At 49.9% G+C, this 27,531-nt stretch overlaps 1 protein-coding gene across 1 annotated transcript; it reads left to right on the plus strand.

Annotated features, from left to right (window-relative positions):
* On the plus strand, positions 1-26,491 carry ABCB10 (ATP binding cassette subfamily B member 10). The gene is made up of 13 exons (XM_063082702.1): positions 1-355; positions 5,669-5,869; positions 6,510-6,712; positions 9,884-10,018; positions 10,796-10,942; positions 11,852-11,987; positions 16,656-16,751; positions 17,706-17,915; positions 19,642-19,721; positions 20,785-20,965; positions 22,250-22,293; positions 23,929-23,963; positions 24,522-26,491. The coding sequence occupies exons 1-13, from the start codon at positions 1-3 to the stop codon at positions 24,751-24,753; spliced, it is 2,055 nt and encodes a 684-aa protein (XP_062938772.1). The 3' UTR covers positions 24,754-26,491.
* Positions 26,492-27,531: the final 1,040 nt, after the last annotated feature.

Consider the following 27,531-nt stretch of genomic DNA (forward strand, 5'->3'; position numbering starts at 1 on the left):
ATGCGCGGTCTCCCTGGCTGGCCGCTGCGGCTGCCGGCGCGCCCGGGCCCCCTCTCGCCGCCGGCCCGCGCCCCCCGGCCCGCGGGAGGCCTGTGCGCGGGGCCGGCGCGGGCCCGGGGCGGGGGCGCGGGGCTGCTGGCGGGCGCGGGGGCGGCGCGGCGCTGGGGCGGCCCGGGCCCCGCGCGACTGTCGCGGCTGTGGGCGCCGCCCCCCGGGGCCGGGATCCCCACCCGCGCCGCCCGCGTGGAGGCCGAGGCCGGGCGGCGCGGGCCCGCGGCGGCCCCCGGGGAGGACGGGCGCTGGGGGCCGCGGGAGCTGCTGGAGCTGGCGCGCCCCGAGCGCCGCAGGCTGGCAGGTAGGGCCCGCGCGGGGACCCGGGCGAGGGGGCCGTGTCGCGCGTCCCGAGGGTGGCTCGTGGGCGGTGGACACACGCGGCAGCGCAGGGGCTCGTGTCACCGGAGACCTGGCTGCTTCCTCCTTGCTTTGGGTTCTGGCAGGAAATGTGTCCCTTTGCATCACGCGTTTACACGCATCTTCGATGAGTTCACGCATTATTTGCTTTAGACGAAGGGAGCGGACGGTCCCCGGTGTTTTTGCAGCAGGAGGCGGACAGTCCCCACGTCCGGACGCGTCCCCGGGACAGGTTATCAGGAAGTGACCGTGCTCTGTCCAGAAGCCAGCAGAGGCCACCATTCGGTGACCTGTATGTAAACTACAGCAGCTCCCAGAAGCTCTAGATCTCAGCCCAGCTCGGTCACTCGAAATGGAGTCAAAGTGAATGTTTTGAAAAACAAAATCTGAATAAACAGAACAGTTTTCTACAGCTCCTCGTTTTTAGCCTTAATCGGAGAGGTTTAAACGCAGGGGCCTTGTAGGATCTGCAAGTTTTTGCGATTTCTCCAAAATCATTATTCCTTTTTAAAAAGTCTGTTGAGCCCTGATGATGTGCTAGGCCCTGGGGTTACCTGGGCCGACAGAAAGAAGGTCCCTGTTCCTGCTGGGGCTTCCAGCTTCGTGGGGCAGAAACGCAGGAAGTACAGTCATCGTGTGGCCGCAGACACACCTGCGGCTGCGGAAAGGGCTTGGGAAGAGGGCCCGTGAGGCTGTCAGGGGCGACACCTGCAGCCCGGGCTGGAAACACCTGCTCGGGCCAGGAAACAAGCGAGGTTCTTTGCTGCAAGTCCATTGCTCGATTTTAGGAAGGATCCTCCTGGACAGTGACTTGGGACTTTGAGCGGGTTTGTGCCATGGAGTAGGGCAGTTAGGGGCAGCGTTTCACCTGCCGCTGACTATGGAAGCGTCGGGGGATTCCCGGTATCACTTCAGTAAAAAGAGGATTATTTCATCGCTCATTTGGTTGTGTGTAGACTTTGACATAAAAAGCCTTTCTTTTCCTCTTTAAAAAACGTTTGGAGACTAGGAGCTCTCACTGGACTGTGAGCTGCTAGGGACGGGGGCTGTCCTGGGTTCACCTTTGTGTCTCTAGTTCTCAGCGGGCTCAGAGAGCCTGAGTGAAGGTCATGGCTGTGCTGCCAGCCCAGAGGGAGGCCTGTAGAGACCATGGGCACCGCAGGGTGTGCCCACCACTCTGTGTGTGACTCGAAGTAAGTGTAAGGGAGTCCCATTCTGTTTTGTGTCTGAAATAGTAGAGGTCAGGAGGGGTTTTTGGTGTCAGGTGTTGCTGGTGCCTGCACATGCCAACCCTGCCTGTTCCGTGACCTGGTACCCCATCCCACAGGCCCTGCCATGTGAGGATGTTGTGGATACAGCCCTGAGCAAGGCAAGACCGTACCTCATTCTGTTCCAAGAAGGGGAGCTGTTTTGTTCTGCCATGTTGGAAAATTGTGAACGTGCCATTGGAAGAGATACATGGGGGCGGGTGGGCACACGTTGTTTTAAACAGATAAGAAGTACATATTGCGTGTGGGGAGGGAGTCTGGAGAGATGCACTTGTTAGGACTTGTGACTTCTTCAGAATCATTATAGGTGATATATTGGAGCCAGTCTGGATGTCAGCATTTGTGGGGTTAAGAGGAAGGTGGGGGTTGTCGTTAATTTGAAGTTTATCTTCCGAGCACACCTAGAGTGGTGAGTGGGGGCTGGACCAGGGTGTTCGGGTGACGTTGGAGATAAAGTGTCGTGTCGTGTGTGTATTTTTAAGTCGAGAGACCAAAAGGAATCCCAAAGTTAGTTTGTTCATTTTCAGAAAGACAAATACAAAACCCCTTTTTCAAAAACGCAGCTTTGCACTTGAAGAATAATACTTTCATCTGTTCAGCAGTTTGCTGAATATGCCCCTAAACTGTGTGCCCCCCGAAATTTGATATGTCGTTTGCACTGGAACTTTATAATAGGCGGCTCTGCGTCTGCACTGTTTGCAGGTGCGTGGAGAGTGGCGTGGCACCACGTGCACCCTCCTGCACAGGAGCTGCTGTTCTCCCCTGTTCGGGCTGTGTTGCAGCTGGCAGTCGCCTTCCTGCGGCGTGGCCTGCGGGCTGCTCTAGGGTCCCTTTCCGCTGATCATTCTTCATCTTATCCCTTTGGCCAGAAGGAGTCTTGAAAGCTGCAGGAGCACGAGGAGCCGGGTGTGGACCGGTGGGATAGGTGGGGCTTCACCAGAGCCTGTCACTGTGCCCGGCAGATAGAGGGGGCTGGGGGCGCTGGCCCTCGCTGGGAGATTAGGGCGGCGCTCCCCGCCTGCGGTCCTTTGTGTGCGGGGCCCTCCCGGCAGGTCCCGATTAGACTGTGGGCAGCACCCACTCCCACCCTGCCAGGTTCAGCTGGAGCCTGTGTGGGGGACTCAGGATGGGGGTGCCTCTCACTTGATTAAAAAGAGGGGGCTGTGTGGTTTGAGATCAGGGCTGCTCCTAGGACATGGCACCTGCTGGCAGCAGCTACTGAGTTTACAGTTACAGTTTCTGAAGCTGGACTGCTGTGTTAGTCTGTTTCTCTTGCTTAGAACAAAATACACGGAACTGGGTATTCTATAAAGAAAACAAAATTTGTTGCTTCTAGTTTCCAAGGGTGGGAAGTCCGAAGTCTGGGGAACACATCTGGTGAGGGTCTTGGTGGTGTCGACAGTGACCCAGGGGTCTCACATGGCAAGGTGGTGGAAGCAGAGAGAGTCTCACTGCTCTTTTAAAGCCCTCAGAACCACGCCCCTGACCACCATGTTTAATCCATTCACTACTGTCCTACAGTCCGATCACTTCTTCAAGGCCCCACCTTTCAATGACCATAATAGGATTTCCCATCCTCAGCAGTTACAGTGGAAATGAAGCTTCTAATATCTGGACTTTGGGGACACAGTTCAATCACACACAGCAACCGTGAAGTGACCGTGGTGAGTGGGGGCTGGACCAGGGTGCTCGGGTGGCTCTGTCTCCCTGCACCAGACGCACCAGGCGCAGATCTCACTCCATGAGCTGGAGGGTCTCCTCTGAGTTCCTCCCCTCGTGTCTCCATTTCCTTCCTGTCCAGCTCAGTGCCAGGCCCCTCCACCCCTGCGTTCTTGTCACGCTGTCTGTCTCCTGCAAGTGTCCCCCAGACTCCCCAAAACCCAGCGTGTCTGAAAATCCAGTTACCTTCCTCCGCAGAACTAGACTAGAGAGACTAATGGCAAACAAAGGGTGGGACAAAGGAATTTTCTGCTGAGTCATCAGGACGGCGGCTTCCAGGGCTGCCGGACCCCAGGGAGATACTGTCTCCATCTTTTGGACCCTCAGTCCCACGGGCATGCCTGAGGAGCAGGGTACTGTGAAACAGGACGCCAGGCCTTACACCAGTGAGATGGCCCTTGGGTCATGGTATTCAGTTAGATTGTGATTATGGGTCTTTAAGCCAGGTGCGTGGAGTTTCCGAGCCACCAGGTCTTGCCTTCCTCCATGGTCTGATAGACTTTACTGCCTCCTTTGCCAAGTTCCAGTCATTCATTCAACAAGTATTGATTGAGGTTTTCCTGCGTGACTGTCACTGCAGGCAGTGGGGGTACAGCAGTCAACACACACAGACCACAGTCTTCTGTGCCTAGTGGAGAGACAGTGAACAGGTGAAGCGTGAGGGATCCGGGAGGTGGGAGCGGGGCAGGCAGTGTCTGTGCTGTAGGTGAGGTGGCCGGAGCAGCCTGGCTGGGGAGCGAGGGGTGTTGGAATAAAGGCCTCACACGACCATGCGAAATGCTCCCTACGTAAGAGGCTCGCGCTTCTCTGAGGGCTCTGTTCGCCAGCTAGACAGCATGTCAGCGTTTGGTCTTCCCACGCTCTTTATCGAGGTCCTATAAAAGTAAGACGTTCACTGGAGGTGTCAGCATTAGCCACAGCACACGTAGAGAGGTAGTTGCTGTTTGCAGAGTGTTGGGACCCCATCTCTCATCTGTGCTGCACCCGCCGGTTCCTCATAAGTAATAGATACACATGGCACCAAACTCAATTTGCACTCAGTGGAAAGGAAGTCCCCTTCCTGCCACCCGGCCACCCAGGGCCACTCTTAGAAGGAGCCCGTGTCACCTGTTTGTTTCTGCCCTTCCAGAGATGTTCTGTGCATATGTAAACCTGAAAAACCAACAAGTAAAACAGCCGCACAGGTGTTAACATCTGTGTGCTGGACTTTGTCCGCTGGCTGAGTATATCTTGGTAGATTGTGCCTTGTCAATACCTGTAGTCAGCTCATTTTTTTAAATGACTGCGTGATATTTATAAAATAAATGCTCCATAACTGACTTAAAGTGATCCCTGTTGATGGATGTTTAGATTCTTTTGCCTGTGTAAGCAATGCCGTGGTGAACATCCTCAGATCTACACTTTTTGCATACACCTGTGGGCATGTATCTATAAGTTAAATTCTCAGGGTGGCATTTATAGACCAAAAGGAATGTGCATTTATATTTTCATGGATTTGTGATCCAATCACTCTCTGTCGAGATAAGCCAGTTCATATTTCCAGGAACAGTGTAGGTGCCTCCTGCCCCACAGCGTCACCAGCACGGTGTGGCATCAACCCGTTTTATCCCTGCCAGTCCGGTACATGAAACGTGATATCTTTGTAGCTTAAATTTGCACTCCTCCTATCATGAGTGCAGTTATCTGTGATGTGTGTCATCCCTAATTGGATTTTCTCAATATTTTCTTTTCTGATAAGATTCTCTCCCCACGGTCTGTTTTTTAGGTGCACGAACAATTGCGTTCTTACTTTCACATCACGCTGATATGCCAGTGCTGTGTTCTCCAAAGCGATAACATTGAGAAGGAACATATCACGCATGTAATGCATCCCTGAAACACTTTCCAGAGCTTGTTTAGAGTGTTCTGAGATACTAGACGTGAGCAAGAGCTTTACCTGGATAGTTTGATCTTCCAGCTAAGGTGCACTGAGATGCCAGGGAGTAAGGCTGTGTAGCAGGAATGTAGGAAAATGACCCGAGATGGACACGGGGACAGGGAAGGCCCAGTGGTTCCTGGTGAGGAAGGGGTGATCAGACCAACAAATGGTCTGCTTGGCTTGGGGTCGGTCCCACATTCCTCATGGTTGTCCTGCCACCGTCTGGTTCTCCCTTGAGTCAGGTCCAGCCGCGAAAGGGAGGAAACTCCTGCTTGCTGAGCTCAGCCCGTGCTCTGGGGCCTTGCCCCGTGGCTGACCCACCGCCAGCTGAGCACGCACCCCTGTTTTCCAGCCGCAGTTGGATTTCTGGCTGTGTCCAGCGTCATCACCATGTCTGCCCCTTTCTTCCTGGGGAGGGTCATCGACATCATCTACACCCACCAGGCCGTGGACTCCGGCGGGGACCTGACCCGCCTCTGCCTCGGGCTCAGTGGCGTGTTCCTGTGCGGCGCCGCTGCCAACGCCATGCGCGTCTACCTCATGCAGACCTCAGGTAAGTGCTCGGCGGGGCCCACACCTCCCTTCCCAGCGCCACCTTCTGCGGGGACAGACCCCGGCGTAGTGGCGGGTGTTGTTTGGACGGAGCGCTGTCTTCTCACTCTGCTGCCGGGTGGTCTGGCTGGGGCAGGAGGGAAGCAGCCCTGCCTGCTGATAGGGGCTCGAGCAGGGCAGGAGTCCGCCTTCCTCCGGGAGCCATGTCCCCTCGGTGGCAGCTGGAGTGCTCACGTCTCCAGTGTTTCTGTGACCAGGCTGCTGCTGACAGGCAGGCCACTGCCCAGTGGTGAGAGCGCCCATGTATCTGATACAATGCTCTGCAGGTCATTAACCTGAAGGCTCGATACAGGGAAGGGTCGCAGTGGGAACAGGAGCAGCTTTTGCCAGTTAACGCAATGGCACTGCCTTGTAGAGACACTTTAAAAGGCTGCTCAGTCACATTCTGTTTATTTTACCTGCACAGCCTCCCCGTAGCGTCCAGCCTGCAGCTGATTGCTAATGCGTGCGGGGCGAGGGTGGGTCTGTCCCCACTGCTGGGACACTGTGGGGAGCTGTGCTCAGGGGCTGCCCCGGGTGGGTGGCTGCACAGCAGGTGGTGACAGGGCTGTCCCAGCGCCTGCTCTCTTTTGCTTTCTCAGGTCAGCACATCGTGAACAGGCTGAGGACCTCCTTACTGTCCTCCGTTCTGAGGCAGGAGGTCGCTTTCTTTGACAAGAGTCACACAGGAGAATTGATCAACCGCCTATCCTCGGACACTGCACTCCTGGGGCGCTCAGTGACTGAAAACCTCTCTGACGGGCTCAGGGCAGGGGCCCAGGCGGCTGTGGGCATCGGGATGATGGTACGTCGGGCCCCTGGGTGGGAGCTGAGCTCGGGCGAGCTGTCCTAGTGGCCCTGCTCTGCGAGCGCACAGAGCCCCAGGCACGCCTGATCTGCAGCACGTGGGGCCGCCTCTCGCTGCCTGGCCTGCCCCACCCATGGCTGGGTGTCCTGAGCACGTGGGAGCCCGGGTGTGAAGGCAGCCCTGGGGGTGCCGGGCCAGGGGGGTCTTCCACGCTGCTGTGGGCCTCAGTGGATCTGGGCTCGGCAAAGGCAGCTCTCCTCACCCCAGGCTCTTCCCGGCGCTCGGCTGGGGGGCTCGAGCTGGCACGAGCTTTCCTTGGTCTTCCAGGCCCACCTCCATTCACGCCAGCGCCGCCACCAGTAGAGATGTGACGCAAGGGAAACAGATTGACTTGAATAGTATGCTTCGTTTAACCCAGGATAAGCGAAATACTTTCATCCCGACATGTCATTAATATCAGAGTTATCAATAAGATATTTTATATTATTTAAGATATTTTATATTATTTTCTTCATATTATTATTTCAAAATCTGGTGTGTATTTTGCACTTATGGACCATCTCTATCCGTGTGCTGCCATTTCATTGGAAATACTTGATGTGTATTTAGATTGCGTAACATCTGCAATTGAAAAATTTAGGTTGATGTACCCAAGTTTTCCAGACATACTTGAAAGTTTGCCAATAACTGAAAGGAAAATTGGTTTTTAAAATTAAGTTTAGGGCCGAGCCCGTGGTGCACTTGGTAGAGTGCTGCGCTGGGAGCGCGGCGACGCTCCTGCCGCGGGTTCGGATCCCATATAGGACTGACCGGTGCACTCACTGGCTGAGTGCCGGTCACGAAAAAACGACAAAAAAAAAAAAAAAAAAAAAAAAAGTTTAAATTAATTAAAACTAAATAAACTTAGAAGTTCATTTTCTCAGTCACACCTGCCACCTATCAAGTGCCCACAGCCATGTGAGGTTCTAGACCCGTGGAGGGCAGACTGTGGCGCTTTCTCACACGTAGGAGAGTCTGGGTATTATCCTCTCTGTGTCCCTTGCAGCATCTGGTCCAGTGCAGAAGGCTGTTTTAGATCTAACGGGTTGGAAATCTCCACTGGAAACTTTGAAATCTCCTGTCTTCCCAGCTGAGAGACAGGCAGAGCTCTGGAAAAAGACCCTTTCTGCACTAACGTGCCATTTTCCAAATACGAACAGTTCTGGGACCAGGAAGAATTCAAGCGGGGAAAAAGCACACGGACATGTCTTTTTGTAACAGTGAAAGAGAATTCGGTGTAGGTCACACGGCCAACTCAAAGGGCCTGTCTTATAGTCTGCTCAAGCTGGCAGATCCCAGTACCACAGACGGGTCTTACACAAAGGAACTTTATTCCTCACGTTCTGGAGGCTGGAAGTCTAAGGTCAAGGTACTGCAAAGTAGCTTCATTCTGTGGCTGCTTCTCTTGCTTTTAGGTGGCCACTGCCTCACTGTGTGCTTGCATGGTGGATAGCACATGCTTTCTCCTGTCTCTTATAAGGACACTAATCCTATTGGATCAAGGCCCCACCCTTATGACTTCACTTGACCTTAGTTACTTCCCCAGAGGCCCCTTCTCCAAACAGCCACATTGGGGGTTAGGGCTTCAGCATATGAATTTGGGGGAGACACAGACATTCAGTGCATTCTAGGGCCCCATGAGGTGGCATCACTCAGGATCTTGTCTTTAGCTCTAGAGAAACAGAAATGTGACTTTGTTTCTCCTGCGCAAACTTCCTGGCACTCGCTGACTTACGGTAAGCTCCTCACAGGTTCTGATATTGTCTGTGGCATCCTGCCAGTTTATTAATTCACATGGTGGGTCTTCCTTCCTACCATGAAGATTCATGTTTCTGACATTCCAGATGCTCCTTTCTGGTGTCGGGACGCTGCATTAGTCATCAGAAGGTCACTCATTCAGCGTGGAACCAGAGCAGAGGGCAGAGGGTGGATCTGGGGCAGGTCACCGAGGCCATTGGGAATCTCAGGGGACAGTGCTGCCCCCCCCCCCACAGGGAACCACTGTTTAGTGGTCCACTTGATCTATGGCCTCCAGGCCCCAGAACTGTCAGGCCTGCCCTGATTGCCTCCTGTGTCCTGATGGTGGCCCGTAGAGATGTGTCTGGGCTCCCTGAGGCTGGACCCAGGGTCGGGATGGACCAGTCTGCTCCTCCGTGGGCCTGTGAGCAGCTGCTCTTTGGTCCTGGTGGAGAGGTCTTCCGGGACCGCGTCACACCTGCAGTTGTGCATGCTCTCACGTGTTGTCTCACTCCCACCCTCCCCTCTCGCTGCGTGGAAGCTGTGGGGGTCGTTACCTCCCAGGTGCCCGGAGCAGCGCGTGCTGCGTGCAGCGTCTGTAACGGTGTGTGGTGCGAGTGGGTGCACGGACGACTGGTCATCTGTCTGTTCCACACGTTCCAGCTGCAGCTTGTCCTCAGCATATCAGGAGAGCTGGTGCTGATGGCACTATTTTCTGTGCAGTGAGATCAAGCAGGTTTTAACAATCTGTTGAAGAGGTGCTAGTACGTTTAAAACACAATCACTGCCTCTAGAAGTCAGTTATCCTTGGAGCAGCTGCAGCTTCGAGAGGCTGCGCTGCGTCGAGCCCGGGGCTGGGGAGCTGACCTCATGCACCGAGCCGAGAAAGCAGCTCCACCCTCCTTCTGCTTGTTTGTCGTGTCCCTGGGTCCTCTTCCGTGTGACGTGGGTGTTGTGGTGACTTACCCGTCACAGTCATTTCAGCTTTGCTTGCTCAGTGCCTTGAGGTGACCCAGACGGGAACGCAGAAGCCCTGGGTGGCCTGGCCAGCCTGGCACTGAGGGGCCTCCCTGCTGGGCCCATCCTGGCCCCTGCGCTCTGTTGTGGACCGACGTGGCCTGGTTTACCTGGTGGGTTACCTGGTGTTGGTGTGAGGATAAAACATCGCCGTCCTCTCCTCCGCAGCTGTCGGTCCCGTGACTTGTGTATGGTGCACTGAGTATTCACGGGGCTTCGTCAGATGAATGATGCCTGAGAGGTTCCGCCAGGATGGGCTGAACCACTAGGACGCAGCACCCTCAGGCCTGCTGTCGCCTCAGACGCGCACCTGCAGCAGGCAGCGGCTGTGTCTTGCCTCCGTGTAACAAGCACCTCTTTTGTTGTTTCTGACAGTTTTTTGTCTCACCTAATCTGGCCACCTTCGTTCTGAGTGTGGTGCCTCCGCTGTCCATTGTCGCTGTGATTTATGGACGGTATCTACGGAAACTGACCAAAGTCACCCAGGACTCCCTGGCACAGGCCACTCAGGTAAAGGCCCCTTCCTGTCCTCATGGTCTTGAGCCAAGGTGCTAAAGAGCAGACCCCAGGGACGTGGTCAGACTTTTCAATAAAGGAGCTTCCTTTCTTTATCTGACACCCCAAGACCCCAGATCACTAAACTCTTCTCCCGTCTGGACTGCATTGCTACCCACGTCTCAGAGCAGATCCAGCCCGACTGACCTCTGTGTGAGCTTCTCACTTTGTGCCATCACTATTTCTGATAGGACAAAAAAAGCTAATCATGTTTTGAAAGTAGCTTCCGGATGATACCGTGTCTTTCCTTAAATTAATTAAGCTAGCTTTGCAGGGCTGTGCAACATCATCTTATTAAGAATGAAAAATAACTATTATATTTTCATGTTACAAAAACCGTGTGTGTTTATCATTGAATAACATGCAAATATAAAGAGAAAAAACAACGACATGCATAATTCTGTCTCTCAGAATTAACCTTGTTAACGTGTTGGAGTCTATCCGTTCTTTCTTTTTCTCTGCATAAAAATATATTTCTGCATCCTCTCCCACTTCAGTATTTCTATCTATATGATGTGTGTAGCTGTGTGTGTGTGTGTGTGTGTGTGTGTGTGTGTATTTTTTTTTCCCCAAAATAGAGCAGTTCTGTGCACTCTGTCACTTTTTTTGACTTAGTCACACATCCCTAGCTGCTTTCCATGGATAGTCTCAAAAATGAGAAGCTCATTTTAATTTTGCTTCTAGAAAGTCTTGAATTGTGACCCTCCTGAAATGTGTTTATTTTTCTCCCAGCTAGCCGAGGAACGGATTGGAAATATAAGAACCGTTCGAGCTTTTGGGAAGGAAATGACTGAAATAGACAAATACGCCAGCAAAGTGGACCACGTGATGCAGTTGGCGAGGAGCGAGGCCCTTGCCCGAGCGGGCTTCTTCGGAGCAGTGAGTAGATGGTTCTGGATAGAACAGAAAGGGCAGGTGTTATGACAATGACAGGTTTCTACTTGGTGGCTCTTAACATAAATAAAAAATAGTTTTGTTCTATTTCAAGACTAAGACTTCCTTTAAAATACTTTTGGGAAAGAGAAAGAAAAGAAGTCAGTATAATTAGAGAAAAGTCTCGCGTGGTGAGATCAGCCGTGATTCTCTGAAGTGTGGCCCACACCGGCCGCTCCCGGGAGCGGGGCAGCCCTGCCGGTCCCCAGGTCCACCCTGGAACCGAGGAGTCAGCGTGTCCATGCCGGGGTCTGCAGACTGTGTATTAACAGGCCCCCAGGTCATCCCAATGCAGGCAGAGTTGGAGACCTGCTGAGGATCAGCTGAAATCACCTTGTTCACGATGAATGCAAACAGGACACTGAACTAGAAAGTCACCATGACGGCAGATTCACGATGTGTGCAAACTGGGAAGAACTTTAGAGGGGATTCGATCATTGCCACATTTAATACATAAGGAAACAGAGGCCCAGAGAAGCGGCCACTTCCCTGAGGCCCAGACGTCTCACCAGGACACGTGAGCACGTATCCTAGATGCATACCTTTTCCTCTAGTTAGGGAAGGAATCTTTACTATTACCTGTCCACTTTGCACACTGAGTACATGAGTCCAATAGCAATCTGGTTTGAGGAAGAAAACCTAGACTTACCTTCTACGTCTCCTTGGGTTTGAGATTATTTCCTTCAACACCGCAGTATTTCAAAAGTACTTTTTATTTGAAATTCAGGAGAAATTTAATATTTTGGAAAAATCTTGCTGTGATGGTTAAATGCAAAAGCGAATCATAGGCTGTGTTAATGCTGTTTCACTCCAGTCTGTGGCTCCCACCTGACTTCTGCTTTCCTCCTCCGACAGACCGGGCTCTGCGGGAACCTGATCGTGCTCTCCGTCCTGTACAAAGGCGGGCAGCTGATGGGCAGTGCCCACATGACCGTGGGCGAACTCTCGTCCTTTCTCATGTACGCTTTCTGGGTCGGAGTAAGCATCGGAGGTATGTAATATAAGTAGGTGCAGGAGGGCTGGCCCGCTGCTCACTTGGGAGAGTGCAGTGCTGATGACACCAAGGCCACAGGTTCGGATCCCACGTAGGGATGGCCGGTTGTTCACTCGGGAAAGTGCGGTGCTGATGACACCAAGGCCACGGGTTCGGATCCCATATAGGGATGGCCGGTTAGCTCACTTGGTAGAACGTGGTGCTGATGACACCAGGTCAAGGGTTAAGATCCCCTTACCGGTCATCTTTAAAAAAAAAAAAAAGAAAATAGGCACAGGGAGTTACAAATTAGAAATCAGGGTATCATTTCTGAAACAGAAACTGAACTTTCACATTGCGCTACCTCTTATCAGTTAACTTGATCTGAAAACATTTCCTAGAATGTCGTTCCAGCTGGACTTTTAAAGAAGTTGGGTTATGAGTGCGAGCCTCCCGCCTAGGCGAGCAGCTCCTGTCAGTCCTGTGGTGGTGACAGGTTTGTGATTGGCACATCACTGGGAAATAAAATTCCTTCCTTACAAAGTTAACTGTATTTGAAACTAATGAACACTCAAAAAATATTTCTGGGGCTGGCTGGTTGGCTCAGTTGGTTAGAGCACAGTATTGATGGCACCGAGGTCGAGGGTTCGGATCCCCATATGGGCTGGCCACCAAAAACAAATTATGAATTATAAAGTGATTTTGTCAAGAATCTCTCAGAGTTCAGCTTTTGTTCTCTATTTCTGGGTGAAGGGAAGCACGGTTTGTGGGGCCAAAGCCGTGGGAGGTCGGCAAAGTTTCTTTTCTGGATCTTTCTTCCGTACCTTCTTGCGCCCCAGCCAACATGGGGTTTTATTTTCCTTCCAGTCTTTGAAAACTGAGATGCGAAGGTCCGGTAAGTGGCTCGAGGTCTGATTGACAGAACGTCAGGTTTCCTCTGGTGTCGCCTCAGCCGATTTTTATTTTCAAGGTTTTGTGTCTAATTGTTGAAGGCAGAGGCTCTTCCTTAGACATTTGCAGGCAAATGAGGACATTTTCTGGAGTGAGATTTGCAGAGACTCCTAAAAATGGCTGTTAGTTCTGCTGGCTGGTCTGAGGAAAACCCTGATGAAGAGGCTCTGGGCTCCTGAATGGTTTGGGACAAGAGAGGCCACTTCCGCAGGACGCTGGCAGGGTGTCGCTCTTTCCTCCTATCCGCTGGCTGAGCCTGCTGAGCTGGAGGGTCCCTCACCCGGGTGGTCCTGCCTGTGGCCTGCTCCCCACAGCCCCTCCTGTGGGCTTTCTGTTCAGGGTCTGCACTTGGCCACAGTCAGATCCTACCCGGCCTCCCCTAGTCATAGCTTCTCTGCCTTTCCTAGTCCCCCCCTTCCCTCTGCGCCTTTCCACACTCCTTGATGTGACAGAAGCCATCCCTGTTTCAGAGGTTCTGCCATCCTTCATGAGGGACACGTTCACACTGCGCCTTGCACAGAAATAGGTTGGAAAATGCAGCTCTGCCCATCAGTGGTCAGTTCCCTGCCCTGGTTGTAGAAGGTGCTGCAGAGGCTTGTGTGCGTGTGGGGACAGGGTGACACGGCTTCATAACCACGGGCTGTCCCACCTCTCTGGTCAGCTGCTGTTCTGTGCCCGCTGTTGGTGCAGTGAGCATAGGGCAGGTCGGGGCGGGTCTGTCGTCGGGAGTTCCCACTTCTGCGACCCAGACAGCCACTTGAGGAGCGGGGAACTTAATCCAGCAAGATGGATTGGATTTTAAATGCTTTTGTGGGTTTTTTTTTTTCCTTCCTTTGGGTTTTAGAGACAAAGATGCTTTTGTGTTTTAAAAGTAATTTTATAAGTTTATACCATTTAAAGTAATTGTATAATGAACCTGCGAGGCAAGAAATCCTATTTTATTGAATTTTTATGTTGGTTTCTGTTTAGAACAGCACACCGGAAAAAACAAACAAACAAACAACCCAGCACTTGAATGTGCATTCTCTGCCGAGAGGAGTCAGAACTTTGTAGAAATGCACCATTAACCATTTTCCAGCTGACATTCTAGTGGTGTTTGGTACATCCACAGTGTTGTGCCAACACCGACTCTGCCTAGTTCCATGACAGTTTCATCACCCTGGAGAAAACCCGTTCTCAGTAAGCAGTGTGTCCCCGTGACTCCCTCCTGCCAGTCCCGGGCACCCATGGTGTGCTGTCTTTACACACTCACTTATTCCTGACGTTCACGTAAAAGGAATCATACAACGTGTGTTCGTGTGCATGGCTTCTTTCACTCAGTGCGATGTTTTCAGAGTTCATCTCCACTGTAGCACGTGTCTGTACATCCTTCCTCTTCTGGCTGGATGATATCCCATTATCCGGAGAGACCACATCTTGTTTATCCAGGGTCATCTTGTCTTCGTTTTCCAGAGTCTGGACTCTTTGCTGTGTTAAACCCCCTCTGCCTCTTTCCCTCCTCTTCTTTTTGTCTTTTCCCCCCTCTTTCCTTCCTTCCTTCCGTTCTTCCTTTCCTGCTTTTCTCTCTCCTTTATTCTCTTTCTCTCTTCCTAGAAAGTAATAGACTTTATTTTTTAAAGCAGTTTTAGGTTGACAGCTAAACTGCACAGAAGGAACGCAGATTCCCACACACCCCCTGCCCTCACCATCAACACCCCCACCGGGGAGGTCATTTGTCACAACTGATGAACCTACCTTGACACATCATTGTCACCCAGAGTCACAGTTTACATTGGGGCTCACTGTTGGGGTTGTGCATTTTGTGGGTTTGGACAAATGGATAATGACACGCGTCCACCATTGCAGAATCACACAGAGTAGTTCCACTGCCCCCCAAATCCCCTGTGCTCCTCCTGTTCATCCCTCCCTTCTCCCAGACGTCATAGAGTTGGAGTCCTGCAGTTTGCGGCCTTTGCAGACTGGCTCCTGTCACTCAGTAACATGCATTTAAGTTTCCTCTGTGCATTTTCGTGGCTCGACAGCTCATTTCTTTGTATCACTGAGTAAAATTCTCCATTGTCTGGATGGACCACCATTTATATACCCGTTCACCTACTGAAGGGCATCTTGGTTATTTCCACGGCGTGGCAATTATGAATGATGCTGCTGTAAACATCCATAGGCAGGTTTTTGTGTGGACGTGTGTTTTCATCCCATTGGGGTAAACAATAAGGAGTGTGGTTTCTGGATCCTGTGGGAAGAGCATGTTTAGTTTTGTAAGAATCTTCCAGGCTGTCTTCCAAAGTGGCTGCACCGCTGCGCGGTCCCACCGGCCATGGAGGAGCTCCTGTTCCCGCACGTGCTCGCCAGCGTTTGGTGTTGCCGGCGTTTGGGACGTGCCATTCTGACAGGTGTGTAGTGGTGTCTCGTTGCTGTTTGGACCCACGTGTCCCTGCTGACGTGTGTTCTTGAGCCTCTTCTCATGGACGTGTTTGCCGTCCTATGTCGTCTTTGGTGAGGTGACATCTGGGTCTTCTGTCCGCTTTTTAGTCGGGTCTTTTGTTTTCTTATCATTGCATTTTAAGATCTTTGTATATTTTGGATGCCGGTCCTTATCAGGTGTGTCTCTTACAAATATTTCTCCCAGCCTGTGGTTTGTCTCTTCGTTCTCTTGCCAGTGTCCTTCACAGAGTGCAGGTTTTTCCTTTCAGTGGGGTCCAGCTCACAGGTTCTTTCTTGCACGGACCGCGCCTTCAGTGCTGTGTCTACAAAGGCATTACCACACTCAGGGTCATCCGCATTTTCCCCTGTGCTGTCTTCTGAGAGTTTATAGTTTCACGTTTTACATTCAGGTCTGAGATCCATTTTGAGTCAGTTTCTGTGGTGGGCGTCAGGTCTGTATCCAGTTCGTGTTGGGCGTGTGGGTGCCAGGTGTTCCTGTGACGTCTGTTGAGGACACTGTCCTCTCTCCGTCATGCTGCCTGTGTGTTGTGGTCAGAGGCCAGTGGGCAGCGCCTGTGTGGCCTGTGTGTTCCCAGCACGTTTGCATTTTGTCTCAGCGTGAACGTGTAGCCCACGGTACCTGCGTGTCCACACGCCACAGAGAGCGTCCGGTTGCACTTTGTCAGCGTCGTTACTGACGGAAAATGGGGCACACACATGGCCTCACGTTTCACGTGGGCCGTTGTGCTTGGAGTTCATTGAAGTTGATAATTATGTCAAAGTTCAAAAGTGACTTTAAAAAGCGATTGCTGGAGTATTTTAACATTAACCGAATTCCTTTTCAGTCTTTAGCCTGTTTGAACGTTGTGTTCGTTGTCTACAGGGGACGTTTGACTTTGTGGATTTGTCTTTAAAATAAATGTGGAGTATTTTGCATTCCTTTCAATTGTGAGATAAGCATTAGATTCCATTTACTCTGCTGTTTGTGACTCGGCATGCTTCGTCTGTAGCGCTGCGATTGTATTGTATTTATTTTGGGGGTGGCTGGGCATCGTGATCTCAATTCATTGGTTGACTAGAATGACTACGTGTGTTTGCAACTCCCGATCCAACGTCAAATCCTTGTTAGAAATGAAGGAAACTGGGGTCGGAGAAGCCAGAGGAAAGCGAGGCTGTGAGACGGAGCGAATCCTGAGCGTGGGTGTCCAAGGCAGCCGCGTCGGGCCCTTTCCTGAAAGTAGCCTGTTGTGTCGGGGGCTGATGGCCATGCCAGGCGCTGGTGTCACACGTGTGGACTCCGCTTCTCACCCACAGGTCTGAGCTCGTTCTACTCGGAGCTGGTGAGAGGCCTGGGCGCTGGGGAGCGCCTCTGGGAGCTCCTGGAGAGGAAGCCCGCGCTGCCTTTCAACGGTGGGTCCGGGACGGGGCTGCTCTTCCTGCCGGGATTGACAACGGTGGCTTTGCACCGTGAGCGCGGCCTACTGCCCTGCCTGGGAGGACAAGCCACTGCAGGGGTGGGGACCCTGTGACACGCATGGTGGGGAGAGGGTGGGCTTCCTGTGAGAGGGGGCAGGGAAGGACAGCTGCCTGTGCTCTCTTGGGCCCAAGGTGTCTCTGGGGGCGTGGGGACTGGGTGCTGTCCCCTCCCTGCAGTGGATAGGGGACATGGGATCGTTCGCTAAAGCTGTTGCCCTCTTCCTCCTCAACCACTTCCTGGAGCCGTGGGGACATGGAGCCGTGAGTAGTCACTGCTCCAGCGTCTCTGTGACTCCCAGGACGGTGTCGCCAAGTGGAAGCCCGTTGTTCTGCAGTACGATGGGCCACAGGAAACAAGCCCAGCGCCTCCCACAACAGCACCAGTGAACACCAGGGCAGAGTGGGCCTCGGACCCCAGCCCCGCAGCGGGTGCACAGCACTCCCCTGCTCGTCCTCGTTCGCTCAGGACACTTATCGAGTGCAGATGAGATGAACCCTGGGCCGGGGGTCCACACAGGGCGGTGGCCTAGGGAGGAGGCTGCTGGGTTTGAACCAGGGCAGATCTGACCTCTCCACGTGTTAGCGTGAGCAGGTAGTCATCTGTGGTCCTCAGTGTCTTCATCAGTAAAATTGGGATCATGATTTCTACCTCGCAGGGTCATGCGGATCAGGTAGGATGCACACGTGCGGTGCCCTGTGCACAGCAGGTGCAGGGTGGCCGTGGCAAGCGTTTCGATGGAGGCCTGCTTCCTGGCTGGCCCGGTGAGAGCTCAGCTCTGGCATGGGCTGTGGGGGCTGCGCACCTGCTGTCAGAAGCGCAGGAGGACCAAGTTCAGCTGTGAGTTTGAGCTTTGCTTGAAGTGATCAGGATTCCATTTTCTGTTTCAGAGGGGGTCGTTTTAGATGACAAGAGCTTCCAGGGTGCTTTGGAGTTTAAGCGTGTGCATTTCTCCTACCCGGCCCGCCCGGAGGTGCCCATTTTCCAGGACTTCAGCCTTTCCATCCCGCCGGGGTCCATCACCGCACTGGTTGGCCCAAGTGGTTCTGGCAAGTCAACGGTGGTCTCGCTTCTGCTGAGGTTGTACGACCCCGTTTCTGGTATGTGGCTCACTGTGCTGGGGGGGGGGGCTCTCCCATGACCAAGGGAGGATCAGACTAGAGACCACCCAGGGTAAGGGTTCCGAGTGTCGGGGGTTTGTTGCTGGGAAGGAAGCCCCCAAACAGAGGTGTCACTTGTGGGAGTGCGACAGCTCCTGCAGAGGCCTGTCAGGCATTTGCATATTCGATGTCGTACCTCTGCAAGCCCAGGGTGACTCCTGGAGTCCATATCCTCATCTACCACGCTGGCGTCTCCCCCTAATGTGCTCTGCAGAGCATCTGGCCCCTGCAGCACCCGGGAGCACCCTCTGTGCCAGGCAGCATGCTGGGTGCAGGAGCCTGGTTCTTATGAAAACAGCTCATCTGGCCGTCAGTGATGTTGTCCACTGAAACCGTTTTGGGCTAGTAGGAACTCTCTTAATGGATGTTTCTCCTTCTGGTTCTAATTTTATTTTTAACTGGATTACGGCATCTTTGAGAGCACATTAATTTACTTCTCCACATCCTGACTGTATGTGTTGATTTGATTTGGAATCAAGAAAACAGCAGTGTTTGTAAACAAGCAAATGACTGACAGTAAAAAATCAAATCGTTCATTGAAAGAGGATATTGTGTCTTTGTGCTTTGTGGTTGAAACAACGTGAGACCCCGTCACATGTCACATGATTGTTGGACCTGCGAATCCTGACCCATGGACTCGCCTCCTGTGTTGTGTTTACCACACCCTTTGCCTCTGGAATCTCTGTCTTGATTCGTTACTGACTTGCTATAAAATTCTGAGTTTAAAATCCAAGTTAGGTGGATGCGAATCCAGTCGAAACATTGAGTCTCTTCATCATGGAAAATGAATCAGATTTAAATTTCTGTAATGTGAAATCTGCGGGCACTTGAGCTGTTATCAGAGGCCTGCAGTTTTTGCCAGTTGGTGCAGGTGTCCGACTGGCCATGTCACCCCACAGTGCCAGCTGAGGAGGAACAGCGTTTCTCACATAGTTCACGTCGTCATCTGCAGGCATTGTGGAGGTCCCTGTGTGGGTAGAATTAATTCTGTAAGTGAAGATCATAGAGTTGGCATCTGATTATTTAAAAGCTCTGCCATGGATTAGGTAATAGACTCCTCTCCCACTGAGTTTATGCAGAAAGGGATACTTTAAGGAGCAATGGAAGAGTCCCAAAATCACTGGCGGGGTTGACAAAAACTCCAAGATTCTGGGTAGAACTTCCAGGACACCTCCTGGAAGTTCACCCCAGAACTAGGCCTTCAGGGCAGCCGCTGGTGCAACAGGGCTAGGGAGCTGCCGAGTTAGGCAGCCACCGTTGTGGTGCCAGCTTCTGAGCTGGGCCACCTCCACCAGTTTTAGTGCCTTGTGGCTTGCCCCATCCCATGCAGTTCTCCTTTGAGTCGAGGCCCTGCACAGTTGCATCCTGTTGGTGGAATACCAAGTCATGTGGGGCACCTGGGGACCTCCCACAACTTTGGAGTGCAGGAAGATGTGCGGGTCGATGAAGTGTCTCTCCACTGCATGGAGACAGTTGATGTGGACAATCCAGAAACTTCCTTTGAGCTCTAGAACTCCATGAAATATGTTGATTTTAGGCTCCATTTGGAGATTTTGAGTGTATTTTTAGTCTTTAAAAAAGAGTCTGGAACTTCCCCTCTGGATGCTTCCAGTGTTCATGTCGGTCCTTGGCAATTGGCAATCTGACTCCTCCCTGCTGTCTACAGGAACCATCAGTCTTGATGGCCAAGACATCCGGCAGCTGAACCCCATCTGGCTGAGATCCAAGATTGGGACAGTGAGTCAGGTAAGAAGAGAGGCTGCCACGCTTAATTCACTTTCTTTTAAAATTGCTCTTGTGAGTTGCTTTTTCTCTTGGTCTTGAACTTCTCGAGAGAGAAGGAATGGAAGTTTTCCAGATGTGTTAAACTAATCTCTCATGGCAGGTTCTTCTGGTTTGCAAATAGTCCGTTTCCTGAAAACCTTAAACCAGTTGAAGCACTGGCTTTTTATCCAAAGCCAGGGACTGATGTGACTTTGTAATGCAGACAGTCTGGAGATGGGGAGAAAATGACCTAAGCTGTTACTGACTCTTTTTAGCTCTTTCGGACACTCCCCCCATGCCCATTTGCAGCACCAGCCACAGTCTCCCGTTCTGCATAGTGGGTGTCAGGGGTTAGCAAGCAAAGACCGTGGCAAGAGCCAGAAGAAGTTGCAGAACATTCTTGCAGTGTGCTCACAAGACCTTTGGGGCAGGGAGATTTTGCCACAGCTGTTTTTATTTTTATTCCCAAGCTCCGTGCACAGCACACAAACCGGAGCCCTCCCCGGTTTGGGAGCCTGTCCTTCCGATGAGCTTCCCGTGTCTCGGCTCCACCTGCCGAGAGCGGGAGGACAGTGGGGGTGCTCAGTAGTGCAGGGGTGTCAGTGCTGGGGAATGGAAGCTGGGAGTCTGCCTGCCTTTACGACTCCCCACAAGGTTCTGTGAAATCCTCTCTGGCTTGTGTGTATTTCAAAAGGCGATGAGGGGATAGAGTTGAGGGGGGATAGAGATGAACCCCCTTCCTGCTCAGTGGAAGGCAGGCAGCGGGAAAACACAGATGGACGCGGGCTCTTCCAGGGCCCCGTATTCCCGAGGGAGGGGGCCCACATTGGCGAAGTCCCTTCTGTGTGGGAGGACTGACTTCCTGTGGTGCATGGTGAGACCTGCAGGTGACAAAGTCAACCCTGAACCAAGCAGGTAGTGTGTGTCCTCCGGGAGCACGTCAGCAGTTTTTGGATGTACACAGTGCTAAGCTCCACTGCGTTGACTGCTCATGTTTGAAGTCTGTGTTGAGACTTGTGAGAGACGGTTCCTTTCCAATTTGCAGGAACCGATTTTGTTTTCTTGCTCTATCGCCGAGAACATTGCCTATGGTGCTGACAACCCTTCTGCGGTGACGGCGGAGCAGGTGCAGAGGGTGGCCGAAGTGGCCAACGCCGCGGCCTTCGTCCGGGACTTCCCCCAAGGGTTCAACACTGTGGTCGGAGAAAAGGGCATGCTCCTTTCAGGTGCGTTTTTGTTCCTGCTCTGGAGCAAAAACACTGTGCTCCAGAGAGCTCTGCAAACGCTTCCATGTTGCAGCACTGTGTGCCAGCTGGGGTTTCGTCTTTGCGCTTTACAGCATTCCCCCTGCTGTACGTGGGCAACTCCCAGTTCCCTTCACTTTCTACCCAGACGTGTTCCCACAATTCCCACTGAGTAGTACTCAGCCACAGCAAGCTTTTTCCCATTGAAGAAGAACGTCTTGTAACCCGAGACCCTCGAAAACCGTAGTAAATAAGACAGATGCGGGGTGCTGGGATGATTTGCGCAAGGGGGCAGAGACTGTGCATCAGGAATAAACTGAAATTGCAGGAATTCTTCACTCCCTAGTGTGTGCTTTACAGACTAGACCAGGGGTCGACAAACTTTTTCAGTAAAGGGCCAGAGTAAATATTTTAGGTGTTTTTTTTTTTTTTTAAAAGATGACCGGTAAGGGGATCTTAACCCTTGACTTGGTGTTGTCAGCACCACACTCAGCCAGTGAGCGAACCGGCCATCCGTATATGGGAACCGAACCCGGGGCCTTGGTGTTATCAGCACCGCACTCTACCAAGTGAGCCATGGGCCGGCCCAATATTTTAGGTTTTATGGGCCACATATGATCTCTGTTCATGGAAAGGTTTGTACTATCTTTTTTCTTTTTTTGGCTGCTGGCCAGTTTGTGGATCTGAACCCTGGACCTTGGTGTTACAACACCACACTCTAACCAACTAGCAGCCAGCCAGCCCTGTATTATTTTAATTCTATTTTTACATGATCGTTTTGAAGTACCATTGTATTTTTCTGTGTGTGTGTGTGTTTTAAATGCTTCAAAAATGTAAAGAGCATTCTTAGCTTGAGGGCTGTGCAAAATCAAGTCGTGGTCCAGATCTGGCCCCTGCGGCACCATTTCCTGAATGGACTTACAGCTGTCAGCCCATGAAAAGTTGGGGATGTTACTTCATCTGTAAAATGGACTAATTATAGGATTTTTTAAAAAAGAGATTAAATGAGATAATACATGCAATGCATTTAGAAAATGCCTGGTATATGGGAAGTCCTCAATGTTAGCTGTGATAATAATTGTTGTTGTTAGTAATTTTGAGATTGACAGGGAGATTCGTATTTAAAAAGCCCATTTCTATTCTACCATCTTTCTCAGCTATGGCTAACTGGAAGTTGTCTTCGAATTGCCACATGACTTACCAGGAAAGACTATTACCAAGAATTTTTGTTAAGGATTTATTTTCTTTAAATATTGTCTTGGTCAGGTGGGCAGAAACAGCGGATCGCAATTGCCCGTGCCCTGCTTAAGGTGAGCCTGAAGCCACTCAGGTGGTTTTATTTATTGTTGTTAACTAGGAACCTTGTAATTCGTAGTTTACTGTTTTTCTTCTAATTTTTTTGGCGGTGAGAATAGGTGTGTGGTTGACAGTTCTGGTGAAAGATTAGTTGGGGGTTCCACTGAGTGCCCGTTGTCCATATCTTTCAAGTATTTCTCGGGTGCGGGGAGCCCAGTACTGCGCCAGGTTGTCAGAGGGAGAAAAGTTTAGCACATGGGCCTTCCATCAGGAAGCATGGGGTGTACCCAGGGAGGCGCCGAGTGTCAACCAGAACGTCACAGCAGCACAGGTATGCGGGTGTGTCATCTGTGATGGGCTGCTGTGTAGGGTCATACAGACCTGATGTCCTTAGGACTCCTAAGAGGAGGCGAGGAGCCCTTTGGGCTCAAAGTCAGACATTCTGTTTTTAAGGAAATGATAGCCTTCCCTTTATTATCTAACTATTCTCCTCAGGTTTATAGGTGATATATTTTTTAAACAGTTTTATTTAAGCATCATTTATGTACCATAAAATTCACCTGTTTTAAATGTGCTTTTCAGTGACTTGTATTAAGTTCACGGAGCTGTATAGCCATCACACAGTCCGATTTTAGAACATTTCCGCCACCCCAGAGAGGTCCCTTGTTCCTGTTTGCCATCTTCCCCTGTTGCCGCCCTGCCCCAGGATGCTTTCCATCTGTCTAGATTTGCTTTTCTGGAAATTTCACATAAATGGGATCAGACAACATGCAGTCTTTGGCACGTAGCTTCTTGTACTTAGTTTACTGCTTTCAAGGCCCCCGAGGTGTAACTGTGTCGGGACTTCACTCCTTTTACTGCTGAGAGCGATGGAGGCCCCTGTTTGTTACCCGTTCACCAACTGACAAGCATTTTGGTCATTTCCAGCTTGGAGCCACTGTGCATAATGCATAGTTAGTGAGTGGTGCACACATTTTTGTGTGGACGTATGTTTCCATTTCCTGTGGCAAAACCAGGATTGAATGTGTTACATACATCAGCTCACTCTTATTCTGTTTTATGTAGTAGTTTGATATTCCTAAATAAATTCGAATCAGGACTCCTTTTAGAGTCTCACCTCACATTTAGTTGATTGATCAGTAGGATAAACCCGTGCTGTGAACAATATCTGGCCCATGATGACTGTGATGTTTTCAAGTCACTTCAAACTCTTCCATTTGTGTACATGTCTCAGACACTTAAGAGTTTTGTTTTTCCTTTTTGTAGCAGCTTTATTGGGATGCACTTCACCTACTACATAATTTAACCATTTAAAGTGTACTGTTCAGTGGCTTTCAGTGTATTCAGTTATGCATCCATCACCATAATCAATTTTAGAACACTCCTCACCCCCAAACAGAGGCCCTCTACCTTTAGCAGTCTCCGTTCCCCCCATTATTTCCCCCATTGACCCCAGCCCCAGCAACCACTAATCTTCTTCCTGTCCCTATAGATTTGCCTATTCTGGACATGTCATGTAAATGATGTCAACGCGATATGTGGTCCCGTGTCCAGCCGCATGTGTCACTGTTTCATTCCTTTTTATTGCTGGGAGTTTGTGTTTTTCTAATAATTTTTTGTTTGTTTGTTTGTATTTTTTCCTTCTTCAGAATCCCAAAATCCTTCTTCTAGATGAAGCAACCAGGTGAGGATATCCTAATAATATGTGTGATTGTATCAAACCACATTTTTCCTTTACCAAAAGCTATTTATTGTGTACTTCTAAATGATACAACTGAAGATGCTTTTTTTGCCCTTACACCTTAAAGTGCTGGAGTCTGAATTAATAGTGACAGTGGGGAGTGGGTGCATTGAGTCGTGGTGGAGGGCTCCAGTTCCACTTCAGTCACGCTTGTTACGGATCCTGTCGCCACCACCCATGCAGAATCTTCCCCATTTACACCACGGTGGTTTTATGGCGATCAAGGCGTCCCAAGCTTGCTTGCTTGCTTTTTCTTTTTATTTCTGGTGGCTGGTGGGACAGGGATCAGACCCTGGACCTTGGTGTTAACAACACCACGCCCTAACCAGTGAGATAACTGGCCAGCCCCAACCTTCTTTCCTAGAGTGTCTTTTGCCCAAGCAGTTGAAATTTTGATCACAGTAAAATTCACTGCCCATGAAGGGCCGCTGTGTGTGTACCGGGAAGCACGTGAGCGTAGGGCGTGCGTGGCATTGACGTCTTTGCTTTCTCGTGTGTCAGTGCTTTGGATGCTGAAAATGAGCACCTCGTGCAAGAAGCTCTGGATCGACTGATGGAAGGAAGAACCGTGTTAATTATTGCCCACCGTCTGTCCACCATTAGGAATGCTAATATGGTTGCTGTTCTTGACCAAGGAAAAATCACCGAATATGGGAAACATGAAGAACTGCTTTCAAAACCAGATGGGATATACAGAAAACTAATGAACAAACAAAGTTTTATTTCAGCCTGAGAACCAATTACTGGTGAACTGAATATGAGAGACTTTAAAGCAAAACAGCATTGCAGAAAAAACCTTAGAGACCATACATAATCTGTAGATCATACTTCAAGTTATTTGAAATATGCCTATTTTTTCCCAAAGTGTGTAAAATATTGTTTTGAAATGTGCCTGTTCTCAAGACCTTTTTATCCAGAGTTTTAATAGTTGTAATTTTCTAAATGTCTATGACTCTGAAGTTATTTTCAGGTTTTGTACTTTCTTTGATCTTGGAATATTTGATGAATATAGCATTGGACCTCATTTTCTTTGGCCTACAGCTATGGATTGATGCTATTGTTAAATGGCAACTTTCAAAAGGGAATTATAACTGAGAAGCCTAATTATTTTAGGCTAGTTTACCGACCACTGTGTAATTCTCTTGGTAGTATTTCATCTACTTTGGGTTCTCATTTTACTAGGTATGAAAATCTAACCCTTTATTTTATCCTGATAATCTCAGGGAGTGAACCTGAGTGACATACAAAAATAGTGAACATCAGGTGGAGAGAAGGGAGTGTCTGTACTGCCCGTGTCCTTGTCTTCAAAGGTGCGAGAGTTTAGGAGCATGTGTTCCCGTGGGATGTGACTCTGTTTGAATGTGTGCAGTGTCAACCTTTTGGCACATGAAAGCCTGATGAGTTTTAAAAGGGGAGAAGAAAGCTTTGAACAGGAAAGCTTCTATTTTCTCTATTCACGCATTTGTTTCTGTGAGTTCTTTTGGTCAGTGAGGCATGGACTGCCAGATTTTATGAAGAAAAATAGACCAAAGTGAATTTTATATTGAAGTTGTCTGAAAGCATGTGATTTTGGAAAATTATTTGTTAAAAACATAATTCCAAGACAAATTGATTTTAGTTTTTTATACTTTTGAAATTTTACTAGTGAAGCTAGAATCTGAAGAATATAACTGCGATTGTCAGCCTTAAAACATTTGGAGAGGGCTGGCTGGTTAATTCACATGGTGGAGCATGGTGCTGATAACACCAAGGTCAAGTGTTCAGATCCCTGTACCAGCCAGCAGCCACCGAAATAAAACAAACATTTGAGGAAAGTTTAGAAATCTTAAGAATGTCACTCTCCTGAAAAGACATTAATAACACTTTCTACTTTATTTATGGTTATAGTTTTATTTACCTGAATGTCTCAAAATTCCTAAAGCAATGCTAACCACCAGTGATTTGTCTTATTTCGTATCAGTGCTGTTAATTTGCTGTTGCCTGAAGAAAAAGTGCCTTTTCTATGTTGATGATGCCAGAACCTAAGAAACAATTACGCTGATGTAATTAAAATGGAAGTTTCCTGTGCACTAGGTATTCATTAGTTCCTGATTAGACTGGAAGAAGAAACCACTATTTCACGAAAAGCATGGGGGATTACATTTTAGTCTACATAAGAGAATTTATTAATGAATAAAATGGATTCCATGAATGAACGAATTCAATGTTCTTTGAATTAGTAAACAGTTCATATGTGACAATCATTTTAATAAGCTTTCCCTGTACTCCTTATACAGTTTGCCATTATGCTTGGTTTTCAGAAAGCAAACCAAACCCAATTAGAAGGTTGGACCTGAGGGAAATCTCTTTGTGCCATAGAAGTATTTACAAAATTGAATTTGATCATTATGTTTTATTTTGTAGCACAAGATGTTCAATTGTGTCTTTAGGTAACATTTTACATCATAGATTAAAGTTTATAGTGAACTTTATCTGTGTTTGTCACTTCTTGTAAAACTTTTTACATTGTTTCTTTCTAGAATTTGGCTGTGGAGATTCAGGGATAAGGTTTTTTCCTAACATCACAGATACAGAAAAGTGCCATTCCTTTCTTGTTACCGAAGATTGCTAACGTCCTCACTTGTTGGCTATAAACATTCTGTTCAGTTGCCTCAATGCAGTAAATTAGTTCCCCTGCCCCACCATGGATGAGGGACTGTGCTGTGGAGCTGGTGACACGTGACTAACACAGTTTCTGCCCTCAAGGAGCTTCTAGTTTAGGAGAGGAAAGGCAGGTAAAATTAGTAACAAGAAAACAGCTGAACATCACGCAGGGGTGTTGTTAACACTGTTCTGGTAACATTTTTTTGTTTCCAGAGTGTTTGCACCTGTGACCACATTCGGTACTTCGACAGTCCTGTAATCTAGACAAATACCTATTGTCCCCATTTCACAGATGAGGGAATGAGCATACACAGGATGTGTGTGAGCTAACAGTGGTGACTAGGGGAACTGAGCAAGGCCTGCTTGTTCAGATTCTTGTGTGTATCCTGTCTTTTGAGAGAAGGATGTTCCTTTCCTCTGTGCACAGGGAGGGCATCTCTCGCATGAGGGTTTTATGACCTAGTTCAGGGGAGAAGGGCAGAAGGGCAGAAGGGCAGGGAGTGACCTTCCTGCTTCTGCTTTCTCACATGCTAAGGTGCCATATTTTGGGGCAGTGTGTCCTGAACCCCATCACTGCACATACTATCATTTTGTATATATTCAAGGTGCAGAGCCATGGCGGTGCTAATGTCTGCAATCCTGCTCACAGCACCAATTGTCTAGCTCTTGATCCTGTTCATGATACCAATTGTCTAGCTACATGACCACACCAGTTGTCGGGCTCTTTTACCTGCCAGTAATCCTGCCGACTGGGCCAACTGTTGAGCCTAGGGCTGGGTCTGGAGTTCCCAGACCCCTCAAGCCCATTCACAGACTGGGTCACACTTCATACGCCAGGCTGGGTCACCAGACCCTTTCACACAGGTCT

This window comes from Cynocephalus volans, chromosome 18 (genome assembly GCF_027409185.1).
Source record: "Cynocephalus volans isolate mCynVol1 chromosome 18, mCynVol1.pri, whole genome shotgun sequence".
NCBI classification, from domain to species: domain Eukaryota; kingdom Metazoa; phylum Chordata; class Mammalia; order Dermoptera; family Cynocephalidae; genus Cynocephalus; species Cynocephalus volans.